The 14,922-nt window shown below is 43.8% G+C and overlaps 1 protein-coding gene across 1 annotated transcript; it reads right to left on the reverse strand.

Moving 5' to 3' along the window:
- Window positions 1–6,834: 6,834 nt before the first annotated feature.
- ccn2b (cellular communication network factor 2b) lies at window positions 6,835–14,177 on the reverse strand. Its single transcript, XM_083982533.1, has 5 exons — window positions 14,065–14,177; window positions 12,249–12,465; window positions 11,169–11,420; window positions 10,302–10,558; window positions 6,835–8,741 (listed from the first exon to the last, which is right to left on the reverse strand). The coding sequence occupies exons 1-5, from the start codon at window positions 14,116–14,118 to the stop codon at window positions 8,436–8,438; spliced, it is 1,086 nt and encodes a 361-aa protein (XP_083838659.1). The 5' UTR covers window positions 14,119–14,177; the 3' UTR covers window positions 6,835–8,435.
- Between the last annotated feature and the right edge of the window lie 745 nt (window positions 14,178–14,922).

Below are 14,922 nucleotides of genomic sequence, written 5' to 3' on the forward strand. Positions count from 1 at the left end.
CCAGTTTGAACCGCTTTAGAAACCACAAGGTTGTATATGAAAGAGGATTTCATTGATTTGTTGCATCTTTGCACAATCTTTATTTGCAAAGTAGAATATTTGAGATGTAGTGGGGTAAAAGAATTGAGTGCCACACAATGGAAAACATGTACAACTATGTTGGATTTAAACAAATTAGTCTTTAAAAAGAAACCTAAACTTTATTTGAAAATGTAAATTAATTACAGCATTAGAAGGGAACTTTTATAGTAGCTCTGTTTTAGTAGTTTGGGTTATGTTTTGGTTTTTTTTTTGTTTGGCTATTACGTTTTTATATGCATACTGAATGCTAATATGTTTGCATGCTTTTGTATAAGTTCGGGTTGACCTCAGGAAGATTAGCTGAGTGCTATGGCATCAGCTGATCCATAATAAAATAATAATTGAGTTTGGTTCTTGAGGAAATATGTAAAGTTATTTCCCACCATACACATCTGGTACAGTTTAGCAGGTACAATGATACAATGATTCAACCAGAACCTCCTAGAAGAAAACATGACTGAGGCCCTATCTATCTGCTGCTGTGCACCGTACAGCAAGGCATCATGGGTAATGTGCTTATGATGTGACAAAGCTGAGCAGAGACTTCAAACCTCAAACCAGATGAAATCAGTGCAGCTTGTTAAACCCCTACTGTGTGGTGACAACAACAACAACAACACACAGTGTAACACAAGTCAACACAGAAATAAATGCCTTTGTACTGTAACACACATCAATAACCGCCACAAACTATACGGAGCAATCTGAGCAGGTTGGTTGCAACCATAGAAACTCCTTCAGCAACACCAGAGACGCGTCCAAAATGGAGCTTTTAAGTGTGAAGACATGATTCAGCGTCACCGTGCCTCTGAATATCTCTGTCACCGTGAGCTTTTCAGAAACAGCATCACGTCCACTTCACAATTTACACCTCAGCGGTCAGATCAGAGGAGCGGTCGCCGCCGCTCCACTGACCCCGAGTCAGATTAAAGAGAACAGGCTGTAACACAATTATCTCAGTCAGTGTAGGGTGGTAGAAAGTTTTGTGATGTGTGTCATTTCATAAAAGCCTCACATTTCTCTCTCTCTCTCTCACACACGCTCTTAACAGCTCAGATGTAATTTGACTGTTACTCACCATTGCATCACAAGACGAGGTTCGGCGATCACGGGTCCAGCAGTGGGAAATATAAAACAAAGAAATCTACAGATTAGTGCAATATCAAAAAAGGACTCACTCACTGTTTCAGACTTCATGGTTTTGAAACAGCCCCACATTTGAATAGAATGAAACGTGTTTTGTGTTGTGTTACTGCTCTGTGCAGCTCTGCAGTCTGAGTAGCTTTTAACAGAAATGCAATCGTGCAAATCTACCAAAATAAAAATCAAAGCTGCTTCAGGCTTTAAAGCAGCTCTGATCTTGCAGATTTAGGGAAAAACTCCTAAAAATAGTGGGTGTGTCAATCCGAGCTTTAGGGGCTAGGAGTAATTCACAAGGCCACTCAGTATAGCTCCTAAGTCTGGGAAAAGGTAAAAGCAGTGGAGAGGACTCCTAACTCACACAAAGAGACAATTAAGGGCTGCTATCATTCCACATTGTGATGGCCAGGAGCATTAAAGGAATTAATGCTTAATTATTTAAAAAGATGCAAGACAGTCTTGAGTGAATAATGATTGTTGTGGAGGGAAGCAGTAACATCTATCAGTGCTACAGCAGTTTCTTCATGGCACCATGCACTCTGCCTGCTATAAAAAACTACTGCACCATCCCAACACAAAGAGGGATTTGTAAACAGGAAATAAAAAATCACATCGTCAACAACCTGTATATAGGTTATGTTCAATGCTGCTTGTACAGTTGTAGACATTGTTGCACAGAGGTCATGAGGATTAATGGGTCTTATGGAGAGAGTCCTGAGGCATTGTGTTGCAGCTGGATGTCGCTCAGTGTGGGGGCAGTGGACGTTTTCACACCTCAACACAGCTACAGCTACATTACAACAGGTACAGCCGCAACAGACTGTGGCCAATAGGAAGCCAGTGAGGTTGAGTCATTTGTATTATGACAGGTGAGTTTTTTATCCAAGAATATTTTCCATCCATAAAATTGTCTATGAATATTCTCATTCATGCAGGTCATCGTTATATCTGGATGACAAATTGAACCAAAGGCAATTGGACTTTGTCTAGGAACTCTTATCCAAAGGGCTTCATCAGTTCGCAACGCATCGGTCTGGCTAGTCCTCACTAGTCTGACCTCCTCAAACTTGTCGGCCTGGCTAGTCCTCATTAGGACCGATGCATTGCAAACTGATGAAGCCCCTTGGATAAGAGGCGAAATGTCCAGTTCGATTCAATTTGTTACTCAGAGGCATCCACAGAATTGAACCTATAAGTTTTCATTGTGAAACTGAAGGGACAGCACTGCATTTATTAACAGCAGCTGAGTCTTTCATCAACAAATTGCTGTGGTTCCTGCAAATGAGCTCAACATCGGTCGACACTAACAGCCTAACGTTCCTATTCAATCTCTTTGTCAATTAACACAGAGAGATGATGGGAACGTACTATGGTTTTGCTTAGTGACCCTGTTGTTTGCAGGATAGCAACCAAGCACCAGTTCTACTGTGCACAAGAACAAAGTGCATGTATACGTCGATCTGGTAAGAGAAAATTACAATAACCATATACCCAGCTAACTCACTAACTCCTGTAGGCAGAATGAGTCTACAGCCGTACATTAAAGGTTCATTAGCTGACAAAGCCATGGCGTTATCTAGGTTTGTGTGGGTAAATAATTTAGCAACAATAAACTAAAAGCGAGAATGTGCTTTACCATGCAGGCAGGGGTTACAGTAGTTTGTGGAGCTGCAGCTGCAGTGCTTCCTGAGGGACAAACAATGCAATAGTGACGGTGGTGATAAAATAACTCCATCACCTTTTCTTTCCATTTCTTCAATTTCATGTTGCTCTTCAGCTTTTACACATGCAAATGGCTATTTATCTGAAATTAGCTCACGCTGGCTGATAGCACCACACTACTGCTGTGGATCAGCAGTAGAAGACGTCGCTCCGTCTCCCTGCTTCGCTTTCATCTCGTATTCCCTCCACACACACACACAGTTCAGTTCAGTTGTCTGTGAGTAAACACAACTGTCATGTCAAAAAATATCACAAGTGTTTTTCAGGCATCAGAGAGACACAAGCTGTTCTAGTAAAAATAGATCCGGAGCCCAAAAATAGCAGAGTGGATAAAGGAGGTGGGTTTGAGATTTGTGTGAACCACATCCAGCGGTAACACATTACATAACACAGCCGAGCTGACAGCGTCATGGTCAACTCAGAACTGTAATGCAACAAACGGGGAGGCATACTTAATACTTTTAATTTCCAAAGCTCATTCATTTTGTCACTGCAGATTATTAAAAATATTAAATATTGAATCTGAATAATACTTTCTGAAGCCAGTGTATCTCTATGTTTGGCTTCACCACAGCTGCAGCCCTATGAACGCACATAATCTGTGACTGACTGAGTGAAGGAGTTGCACAGTTTGTCATCTGACACGGTGTTGGAGCTTCCTCATTGGCTGCTGTTCTCTCAAAATGAATTGGCACAAACAGTTTGCACTTGCAGCTACACAGTGTTGTCAACATGGAGAAGCCAAACAGGCACCTAACAACAGATTTTGCAGAGCAGCAGTTTGTCACCCCGAGGGAGGCAGTGGTCTGAGCTTTAACCTTATATCCCTAACTCTAAAAGCTATTGTGCCTCTTCAGACTTCCTCTCTGAGTGGTAACGTTGCGGTAAATCCATCTTAAATCACATCTCACCCTTTCTCTACGGAAGTAAACAAAGGTACTGAGCTTTTATGTTGAGATGGAGTTCTGTTTTCTTGAGATAACAGGATAAAAATACTTGGCCTTCCATAGATGTCATTTGATACATGGTTTGGCAAACTTTGACTTTAATTCCACGTCAATTTTACCTTTGAAGACGTTTCCTTTCCACTCTATTATTTCCCATAAGACTAAGACAGGGAGCACCTAAGTGCAGCATTACTTTAACCCTGTGGGGAAGGCTGCACCTTCTCATTCTGGGAGGATCCTATACGTCCGTGGAGAAGGATCCAGCCCATGGCCTCAGTCTGAACTGGGTCACAGCCCATTCATTTCAGACTATTGTTTACGTTAAGGAGCCGTGTCGCCTACCTGCAAAAAGCAGCCTTCAAAATGCAATCAGCCAGCAGCGGGCTGAATATTTCTGCTGAGTCTGATCCACAGGATTTCAGCTCTGACATCTGCAGCACTTAACACTGGCACAAAGTCCAGGCCTGTGTGTGTCTGTGTGTGTTTGTGTGTGTCTGTGGGGAGCGTGAACACACACAGAGGATGGAGCTCTGGCCTGTCAGAGCTGTGTGGGTGACAGTCCAAGTATTTATCCCCTGCTGCTCCACATACACCTCGCATCCGCACGCTCTCGCTTCATTACAAAAATGACTGTTTACATTCATCTTATCCTTACATCATTCTACTTTACTGACACCATGCTGTTTTGTGAAGAAGTGTGGGCTGAAATTACCACAGCAAAGACATTTGAGATGTTAAAACTGTGTGTTTCCAGGACCACGTCCTCTTATATCAGTTACTCCATGCAACTGAAGCATATGAATGATGCATCCACTACATGTTTATGCTTTTACTCTCATGCATTAGTCATTAACACACTCTTATGACAAAAAAATAAACAATTTCCATATAGCTGTATAGCGTTAATATTACCTACAGGATCTAGAATATTCCTCCTGCCTCACTACAGATAGATAGGCTGCCTTCAAACTACTGCAGCACTTGCATATTTACAGTGAGTCACGGCAGAACATGAAGCAGCAGCAGCAGCAGCAGCAGCAGCAGCACATCTCTACAGTATAGTTGGCTACGGAGTTACAGCACCTGAGAGGTTGACAGCGCCTCTGCACCGCTCCTCTGCTGACAGATGTCGGTCTTTTCCATCCGCTCCCGCCGACTGGGTTTCGGCTGAAGCCGCGCCGGCATCACCTGCAGCCCATCACTGTGGACAGCGAGCGGGCAGCCAGCCGGGCACCGCGGAGCCGCGAAGGAGTGGCAGGCTGTAGGCAGCCTCCGTCTCGGGAAATGCTGCGTCAAGCTGCTGCCTGCCGCCGTTAGACCGGAAACATGGGCGCAGGCTTCACATGCCAGCGAATAATAGCCACAGCCTCAAACACGGCCAAAGAATATAACAGAGAATAACATAGGAGCTATATTATAGATTCATATGGATTCACGTACAGGTGGCGGGGAAATGATGGCGAGCTCTCAACCGAAACACAGGGGCGAGGGGTGTCAGACTTTTGGACCCCACTTTTTACACACAAACACGCGCGCGCGCACACCAACACGCACACACGCACAGGTCACAAATCTACACTAAAAATATGTTTTCAAGAAGAAAAAAATATTAAGCATAAGACATAAAACTCTTAACTCCAACTTTGGGCCATACTTCCACATCTGGACACATTAGGCTACAGCTGTTCTCCTCCAGAAGGCTATTGTGTGAGTGACAACTGCAAAATCCAGTCCAGATGTGTAAGATCAAAGGGTCGGTGGTCCAGGTTGGTCCCGAGCTTCTGCAGCCTGTGTGTTGAAGTGTCCATGGGTCAATTACTGAACATGGCTGTTTGGGGTAGCTATTTGGGTGTTTGAATGTCTGACTGTGGCAAATATTGTGAAGTGTTTTGAGTGGCCTACATGAGTCCAACAAAGCATCCATTAAACATTGCAACTTTGCTGTTCATAGTTTCCAGGCTAGGTTTCACTGCTCTTCGCAAATACCAGTTCATTGCACTCATATCTCAATCTCCTAGCCTTTAGCTTAAAGGGGAATTGCCATTTCTGGACCTTATTTCTAGCATAAAATATGATCATTTACTCACCCAGATAACTTTCGTGTCCTTCCGTGAGCCGTAGCCTATATCCATATAATGCGAGTCTACGGGGCAGCGGAACGCAGCCTCTAAATAACACATTATCTCCCGCGAAACTCGTTCATTTCACCAATATTTTTGTTGTGATACGCTAGTGCCCCTTTGAGTCCGGGGTTACCTGTTATCAACATCCGGGGTCTGTATAGGTTGACCTACTAACCTTTGACCTGGATGTTATCATCTCTGAGCGCTGCGCGGTGTTCTGTCGATTGTTGCTACTTTGTCGAAAATTGCTACCTCCACATAAACCGGTAGGTCTATCTATCGATTCAAGCTCTATCAAAAAATGCTACTTTATGGTTTTCTACCTCTGTATATGAAAGTAAGTGTTTTCTTCTCTCATGTGTCTGATGTGTAATGCAATTTATTTCAGGGGTGGCATATTTTGATAGTCCAATAACATCCTATTAAATAATGCTCCCACTACTGTATACCATTCATGTAAAGGAGTAGCATAATTCACAGCTGCTCATACATTTACATGTGAGACTGCTGCTGCTCTGTTTAGTTTAAAATGCAAAGCTGCAGTTATTAGAACGAGGCAAACACACAGTAAATGTATAAAAAATATACTTTGTTTATTGAAAAAAGGCAAAAGTGCAACAGACAACTTGTATCTTAGTCAGGTTACAGTAAAAACAAAAAAACAAAAACACAAAGCATCATGGTTACAGTTACAGGACTACAGCACTGTGTTAAACTGTTAAATTATAGTATAAAACTGTACACAGTCTTACAGTATTTACACAAGTTTTATTTGCCAAATGTCAAATTGGTTCGTCCTTCTTTTCTTTTTAAATTAACAGTAAATAATAGAAATAACAGCAACTTGTCATGGCTGATGACAACGTATCATGTTATACTACTACCGTAATGTCATTATTTTCAGAAATACGTCATATTTCATGTCAGCATGTTTCCCACATGTATCTCAGTTTCTCCAGTAGCTCTGCTGTGGCTGCCGGGGAGCTAAACACCCCGGTCTGTCAGGCTCTGCACATTTCACAAGGGTTTACTTTCAATCACTTTCCTCATTCTTTCCTTCATTCATTCATTCATTCATTAGTTGCCTCAACGAGTGCCGTCATAGGGACATTATTGTAAATAAAAGACTAACATAACCTCCAGGTTTCTGAGAGACTGTCCCGAGCCCATAGGTCGCCAGTGCAGCAGGTTATTATGGTGTTCCTAGGCGACATCTAGTGGTCGTACTAAGCATGACAGGAGTAAAGGGATCAGTGCGTTGATGTCGTCAAAAGAGAGACAATGTCAGGAGGAGGTTGTGGTCGATGGGTGGATAAGAGTTGAGCGGTTTTAGCATTAGCATGTTGTTTCTATTATCCATGACCATTCAACAAAGTAAATCATCTTGTTAATTTTTGTAACCATGACAGCAAAGATTGGCTAATCTTAAGGAAGTAGCCTACCCAAATCACGATCTTCGTCAGAAACCTAAAACTAAGTCATGATACTTATTAAAGTAACCAGCTATTTCAAGAGATATTCCTATAGTGTCAACCTGGAGGCATTGTTGGTTTCTGCTTCAGTTTTGAAGCTCAGAGTGAGCTGCTCAACAGCCACCATCTTGGCAGTGACATTTCCGGAAACTCTTCTTTGTTGCTTGCATAATCCTCTTCAATGGCTGGAGCTCGGTCCATTGGGTGTAACCTCTTCTCTCCAGACAGATCTGAGTGTCCTGTTTGGTCTCACCTCAGCTGTCCACTGATGCCAAAGACCATTTTTGGACCGAGGTGAATCTTCGAGCTTACATTACAAAAGTTTATCTAACTGTCCTCCTTTCTCTGTTTGGTCCTCTTTATTGCCAACAGGCCCTTGGTGCCAGGGACATCTGCAGCAGCCACCATGTGGTGGTTTTATCTTTTGTGGAATAGAAAAAACTGCACCCATTGATATGTCTTCATACGATTCTTTTTCAGCATGTCAGTCCAACAGATTGCATGTGCACTTTCTCTGTCAGACCTGTCTGGGGACAATAGAGCTGCATCTAAAGAAAAAAAGAAAAGGAAATGTTTCTTCCTTTCCTTCATCTCCAAACTTGTCTGGCTTCATCAAGAAGAGCTGAACTCTTGTTTTCTCCTTCTGTCTCCAGGACTATGTTGTTTTTTGCCTCAGGCTCCAGCCTGCCTAAGTCTTGGTTTTAAGTTTGGGTTGATTTTTAAAGGCCCATCTTCCATTTGATTTGCATATCAATGGATCACAATTGACCTAATAATCTTTTTCCACTTCCTCACACCAAATCAACAGCTCAGCAAGACAATGCTGTTGTCTCTGAGAAGAAGTAAAAGGAATATTGACCCTTTGCATTAAGGCTAGATTACACTGAAGGTTAGGTGTGTGGTTGTAAGGGCAGAGGGTTTGGGTTGGTTGAGTGTGTACGACCTTTCCATCACATGTTGCTGTCATAGTCCCCAATCATCCTTCGAGTGTTGGAGGCCAGGAAGATGTCATTATCCTGAGGACAGTCATGGTGGCAAGAGCAGGTCTTGATGAACATCATCTTCTTCCTGAAGACGTCTCCTTCTGGACATTGGAACTCCACCTCGGCCGTGATCGTGGTGTGAGGCGTGCAGCAGCGGTTGTCTGTGCAGACGCCGCAGAACTTCGGTTTGTACAGCCTGGTGCTCAAGCAGCCTGAGAGCTCAAAGCGGATGGCTTGCTGGACTTTCGGTGTCCGGATGCATTTCTTCCCCCTCTGTGGGACACATATGAGAATGACGAATTATATGCAAGCACCATTAAAGGGTCAATAGTTCAATGATTTATAGTGTGATATGGTACAGAAACTGCCGTTCATCTTTAGTCCAGACCTGTGCTCTGATTGTCCTTGATCTCCTCACTGATCATATTAATAACTGCATCATTCTTTAAAGACGGAGGCGTGTTTTAGTGACTCCAGATCAGCTGTGGGGTGACTCAAGATTCAGTGCTTGTAACTGGGAGATCATGGGTGTAATCTGTTTCTTTCCCTGTTAATGGCTTAAAATAAACCAGTACTTGCTTGAATATCTCTTCAGAGGATGTCTCAACATTTCTTTAAAGCAGATATCAGCTTCACGGCCGTTTCGGCTAATGCTGCGTTCAAGGCAGGCTTTTGAAACCGTAAGTTACAGCTTCAAGTCACAACTACGACTTGGTAGCGTTCCAGGTAACCCGTAGCTCGTGTTTTTACCATCCTGTTGTCTGTGAAAGTTCCCTATAACGGCCACTCGTAACTTCCGACCCGTGAACTCGTACCAGATCGAACTGGTATGACTTCACAGGAAGGAAAAACACAAAGTACGAGTTTCTTTGAACGCACCATGAGTTAGCAGCCCCCGCCCTTGTCAGGCATCAATTGGTCCTCGTGCTACGTCACCACATTCACGCGCATCCCTTGGCTGCACACACAGCCCTTCATGCCGTTCTCTCTCCTCATTGGATAACACTTGTATCCCACAAGGAAAATTTTCTCCTCGGGTTACAGCAGAGCAGAGTGACGGAGAGACTCGTGTTTAGGCTGAAATACTTCATGTAAGTGATTGCTGACGGAAAATAGGACTATTTAGGACTTATATTAACAAAAACATTCCACTGATATCTGCTTTAAGATAAATACAAGTCAAAACTGAGCTCTAGTTATTTCTCCCAATCAATGCTGGATTGGCGGTAACTGGGAGAACTGGGACTTTTCCCAGCGGGCCCCTTCACAAATTGGACCAGTGACCCACTCAATGTGAAGGAAATAGAACATCTCCCCCATGTCTGCTTCCCTTCAGTCCTGCTGCACCACATTTTCTATGTGTGTTTGTATCTTTATCATGGACTGATGCTGACCCAACAGCCCATCAGCCCACTTATATGTATTCCTCCCAGCTTGCTCTGGGCTGGTGGGATTATTTTATCATTTTCCAATACAAGTCACTGTATTGTCCATTCTACACCCAAGAGGTGGTGCTTCTCTGAATGACCTCTTTGTCTTATAATCTCAATTATCTTTGGAGCTCTTGATAAAGTTGATGAATAGACGGATGCTAAAGCTAACATTGGAGCAACCATACAGACACCAATCAACCAAATGACTAGACAGGGGAGTTGGATTATAAATTCTGTCTGCAAAAGAGCCTGGAAACGCCTGTATGCTAAAAATTAGATGATAGCAGACCATAGCAGCGAAACCTCAAAAATAAAGTAATTGACTCTGCAGGTTTTTTGTTCTTTCATTAAGTTATAAGATAAGAAATCAGACAATGAATGAAAATATGAAAGAACTGACCTTAATATCTTTTTCCTGTTGGCTGTCGCAGGGTCGGATCATGCAGATCCTTGTCTGCCTCTCCAGCTGGCAGTGCTGGTTGTCGTTGGTGATACGGGACGAGATGGCCATGCCACAGGTGGCCGAACACTCGCTCCACTCCGTAGTCTGGACTATACAGTTATCTCTGGCACTCTCTCCAGGCGGGTCATAGGGCGGCACTTGTCTGAAGACTGAGACGGGACTGGAGGAGGGCAAGGGGTGGATCTGAGAAGCTCCTGGAGAGGAAGAGAGGAGTAAAGGTAAAACATCCTGATTTGGCATTGGCACTAAATAGTCCGTTGGGAACAATGTCAAGCCTGAATGAAGTGTAAACATCGGTTAAACCTAGGGCTGTTCGATTAATCGATTTAAAATCATAATCGCGATTATTTGGAATTGTAAAAATCGATCTTTTGAAATCGTAAAAAATGATTTTTTACTCTAACTAGGGTAATTACAGTACAGTAAGCCCCCGTTCATGAATATGGGCTGCGCTGAATTATCGTAATGACTGCTGCCTCCTTCCTCCCATCACGCTCTCCCACTGCTCTCCCTACACACTGTAAACAAGCATGTCGGCATTTTGCTAAGACCAGTGAGGATTTTGTTGCCAAAAAGACCAACGGCCCTTTTCCACTACACAGTTACAGCTCTCACGGTCCATTAGGTCCATTTAAAAAGACACAAACAGCACACAAAATAGTTTGTCATTTAACAAAAAAATCGTAATCGTAAATCGATTTTTCAGAGAAGAAAATCGAGATTTTATTTTTGGGCAAAATCGAACAGCCCTAGTTAAACCTAACAAAAACTCATAGCAACAGATGAGACAGAAGTGACACTGACTGGCAACCACTGACTGGTAGAGGTGGTCCTGAGGCGTCTGCTCACACACCCACTCCTCACAGCATTTGCCGGGGATCTGGATACGGCGAGGGTACGGGCAGTCGGGGGTGGGCAGCCGAACGTCGCTGGCACACATCGGCACGCAGCCGATCTCTCCGTTCATACACACACAGTGGTGTTTACAGCTGGGCTGGAAGGACTCCCCGCTGCGGTAGATCACCCCGCCCAGGTCGCAGGTCTGACCCTCCTGAGCTGCACACAGAAAACACATGTTTCAAACTCCTCACTTAAACCAAAGAGTGACACAATATTGAATTTCCCAACTCTCCTTGTTTTATTTAACCCTCCTGTTGTCCTTCTGGGTTAAAATTGACCTGAAATTGATCTGTTCACTTCCTCCATCCTTCCTTCTTTCCTTCCTTTCTTCCTTCCTTCTTTCCACAATCCTTTTTCCCTTGCTTCTTTCCTTCCTTCCTTCCTTCCTTCCTTCCTTCCTTCCTTCCTTCCTTCCTTCCTTCCTTCCTTCCTTCCTTCCTTCCTTCCTTCCTTCCTTCCTTCCCTTCGTCCTTACTTCTTCATCCTTCCTCTTTTGATCCAGTTGACCTGGTATGTTCCGTCCCTCCCTCCATCTTTCTTTCCTTCCCTTTCCCTTTCCCTTCCTTCTTTCCACAATCCCTTTTGCCTCCCTCCCTTCCTTCCCTTCATCCTACTTCTTAGTTCTTTTTTGACCCAATCTGTTCCCTCCCTCCATCTATCTTGCCTTACTTTTTCCCTTCTTTCTTTCCTCCCATCGTTCCCTTTGTCCTTCCTTCCTTCTTTCCCTTCGTCCTTCCTGCCTTCCTTCCTTCCTTCCTTCCTTCCTTCCTTCCTTCCTTCCTTCCTTCCTTCCTTCCTTCCTTCCTTCCTTCTATCCCTTTATCCTTCCTTCCTCCTTTCGTCCTTCCTTCCTTGACCCAGGGGGACAGCAGAAGGGTTAACCAGCTGATAAGGCTCATGTGTTTCAAAGAGGATGGGCACTAGGGGCTACTCGTCAGTGTGGGGACAAAAACATAAGGAGGTGTGTTTCATGAAGACTGTTACCCATGCAGATGCCAGTCTCAGTGTCACTCAGCAGAGCGTAGTCACAGTAGAGCTCCTTGTGATGGTCGCAGGGCTCGAGCAGGGAGCAGGGGTCCCCCAGCTGTCTGGCACACACCTTGCAGCAGCCGCAGCCGTCCAGGACCAGGCTGGTCCCCAGCGGGCAGAGGGGGGGGTCTGCAGGGCAGGCGCAGGGCTGGGAGCAGTCCTGAGCCATTGTCTGCGATAAACACACAAGGAGAGAATTGTGTACTGTGAGATTATTTTCTGTTCTATTGTTTATTTATTGTTCTGACTTGGTTCTCATTGGCTAAATCAAATTTCTGACCTGAGAAAGTCCTACCCCAGTAAGGAACTCTGTTTTGATTTGTCTTTCCTCCAAAACAGTTTGCGTTCAGTAGCATATTTGACCACATCACCTCATTAGTATCACCTCTTCTGATTGGCTAATTTCCTCTGGGTTGGACATCAAACAATCATGGTGTATTCTTTACTATTTCAAGTAAATTCAGATGGTGGCTAAGGCATTTACTCTCCTTGAGATTTGTCCTAGAATTCAGACTTAATTGACAGATTATATTCTAATTGTTTTGTAAACAATAACTATTAACTTAAACTAATGACTATTTTCTATGTAAATTATGGACTACCAACTCAAATCCTGATCAGCTGATGGACTGTCAAAACATCTATCCCTCCCATCCAATCCCAGCTGACACTGGGCAAGTCTAGGGACATGCAACCTCCCACACTCATACCTGGGCAATATGGAAGAAACTGGAGAACCCACACAAGCACAGGGAGAACATGCAAAATCCACTCAGAAAGGTCCCAAACCCAATGGGTTGAAGTCTGTGATAGTGAGAACCACTGCACAATGGTGCCATCCAAAACAATGCATGCATAAGATTTCAACCAGCTCCATTAATGTGCACTGTCCCATTCAAATAAACAAATAAAGTAAAGTGTCATTCATGCAGCCAGTCCAACCAAGGGGCAAATACTGAAGGCTCCTCTCAAGGTGTGGTTACCTACCACAACTCACATAAAAACAAACAAAACCTGCCTTCGGGCCCCACACTCACTTTGAAGCAGAGTCTGTAGCAGAGATCAATAAGTAAAACATAAGTAAACAAACTGTAAGCTTTTATGGCTTAGCAGTGGTGTGGGGATCAACTATTTCTCCAGGGGGGAAATGAACCCAACACAGTGCAGTTGCCAAGATTTAGAAGTGGTATGGTCCAGTTTAGGGGTGTCTAAATGATGTGGAAAAAATATTTCAACGTCTAAAATTATAGGTAAGATGGATAATTCAAGCTGAGCTGGTGTCAGAGTCCATGTGTTTGTTACAATTAAATCCCTAAAAAAGATGAGTACCGGTATGTCAATATTGACGACATATTGTACAAGATGTAAAGTTAGAAAACATTTTACAAATGCAAATTAAGCACAACAGAGTGTGGGTGTTATTGTTTCAGTCCAGTTTAAAGACTCCACAGGATGCCACAAGAGGGCGACAACGGTCTATCGCATGGACCAGCAAACACTTTCCATGTTTTGTTTCCTTCCCACTGTTCAGCATCAGCCCAGCCGACAGGGAGCAGGTTTAGAAGAGGAAAACATAACCGTGACAGGGATGAAAAATAGTCTAGTCAGTGTTTTGCACCAGAACCAGCAGCAGCTTCCAACATCTCTATCCTAATGAACTAAACCTAAAGGTTAAACTCTTGGAAAATGAAAAGAAGTTTGTGTAGAAGCTCAGCGCTGATGCAAACTTTCATTTTTAGGTAGGATATTTGTTAATTAAAAGAAAACTTACCATTGAGAAAAGAAGCAGGAGGAGAGAAAGTGTGGCTGAAGTTTCCACAGTCATGTTTCTGTTCTGTCCACTCAGTAGTACCGGTGCGTGCAGCTGAAGGCTTGCTCTTGTTATTCTTTCGGCAGCAGACTGATGAAGCCTGGGAGGAGAAAGTGGCTTAAATACCAGCCCAGTGGGTGTAGCCGGAGAAACAAGAGCCATGCCACTCTGCTCGGAGAGGTGAAAATATTCCAAATCAAATGGCCTCTCTGAGACAGCCTCCTGTGACACATCATTAGTTCATAGGGTGGTTGGTGGACAAACTGCCAGAGGACAAGGGGGGGCGGAGGGGGGAGTGTTACCTTAAAGTCAATGTCAACGTCGGGGCAGCTCTGACAGGTATACCGTAAAATTGTATTTGAGTATCTAAAGCCAAGAGGCACGGTCAGTTTAACAGACAGTGTGAGCTTGAATTTCAGCAATGTTGGTCACAGAATCTGAGAAACCATTTTTTTATGTAGCAGAGGTAATGATTGTGGAAAATGAGGCCAGTTCCTGCCAAACGCTGACAAACTGCAGAACAGCAGTGACCAGTGGAAGCTCGTTGGAAAGGATAGTCCAACACACACACACACACACACACACACACACACACACACACACACACACACACACACACACACACACACACACACACACACACACACACAAACCAGGGCTGTTCTTAAATACCAGAAAAACCACTGTGACACTCTTTGAGAACAAATGTCTCAACAGAGCTGCATTGATGACAGGGCTGCCATTCAGAAACCACTTGTTCCCAGGATCAGCACGTCGAGATGCGGGGGCTCAAACAAAGCCTGGAGGCGTTAGGACAGA

Source organism: Trachurus trachurus (assembly GCF_905171665.1).
Source record: "Trachurus trachurus genome assembly, chromosome: 11".
Taxonomy (NCBI): domain Eukaryota; kingdom Metazoa; phylum Chordata; class Actinopteri; order Carangiformes; family Carangidae; genus Trachurus; species Trachurus trachurus.

What these genes read in the sequence shown, in the direction of transcription:
- ccn2b (XM_083982533.1), bottom strand. Translation starts at nt 14,118, where the DNA reads ATGACTGTGGAAACTTCAGCCACACTTTCTCTCCTCCTGCTTCTTTTC. An exon ending in TCCTGCTTCTTTTCTCAATG is followed by an intron (nt 12,466 to 14,064) that starts GTAAGTTTTCTT and finishes TGTTTATCGCAG; the next exon opens with ACAATGGCTCAGGACTGCTC. An exon ending in CTACCAGTCAGTGGTTGCCA is followed by an intron (nt 10,559 to 11,168) that starts GTCAGTGTCACT and finishes CTTCCTCTCCAG; the next exon opens with GAGCTTCTCAGATCCACCCC.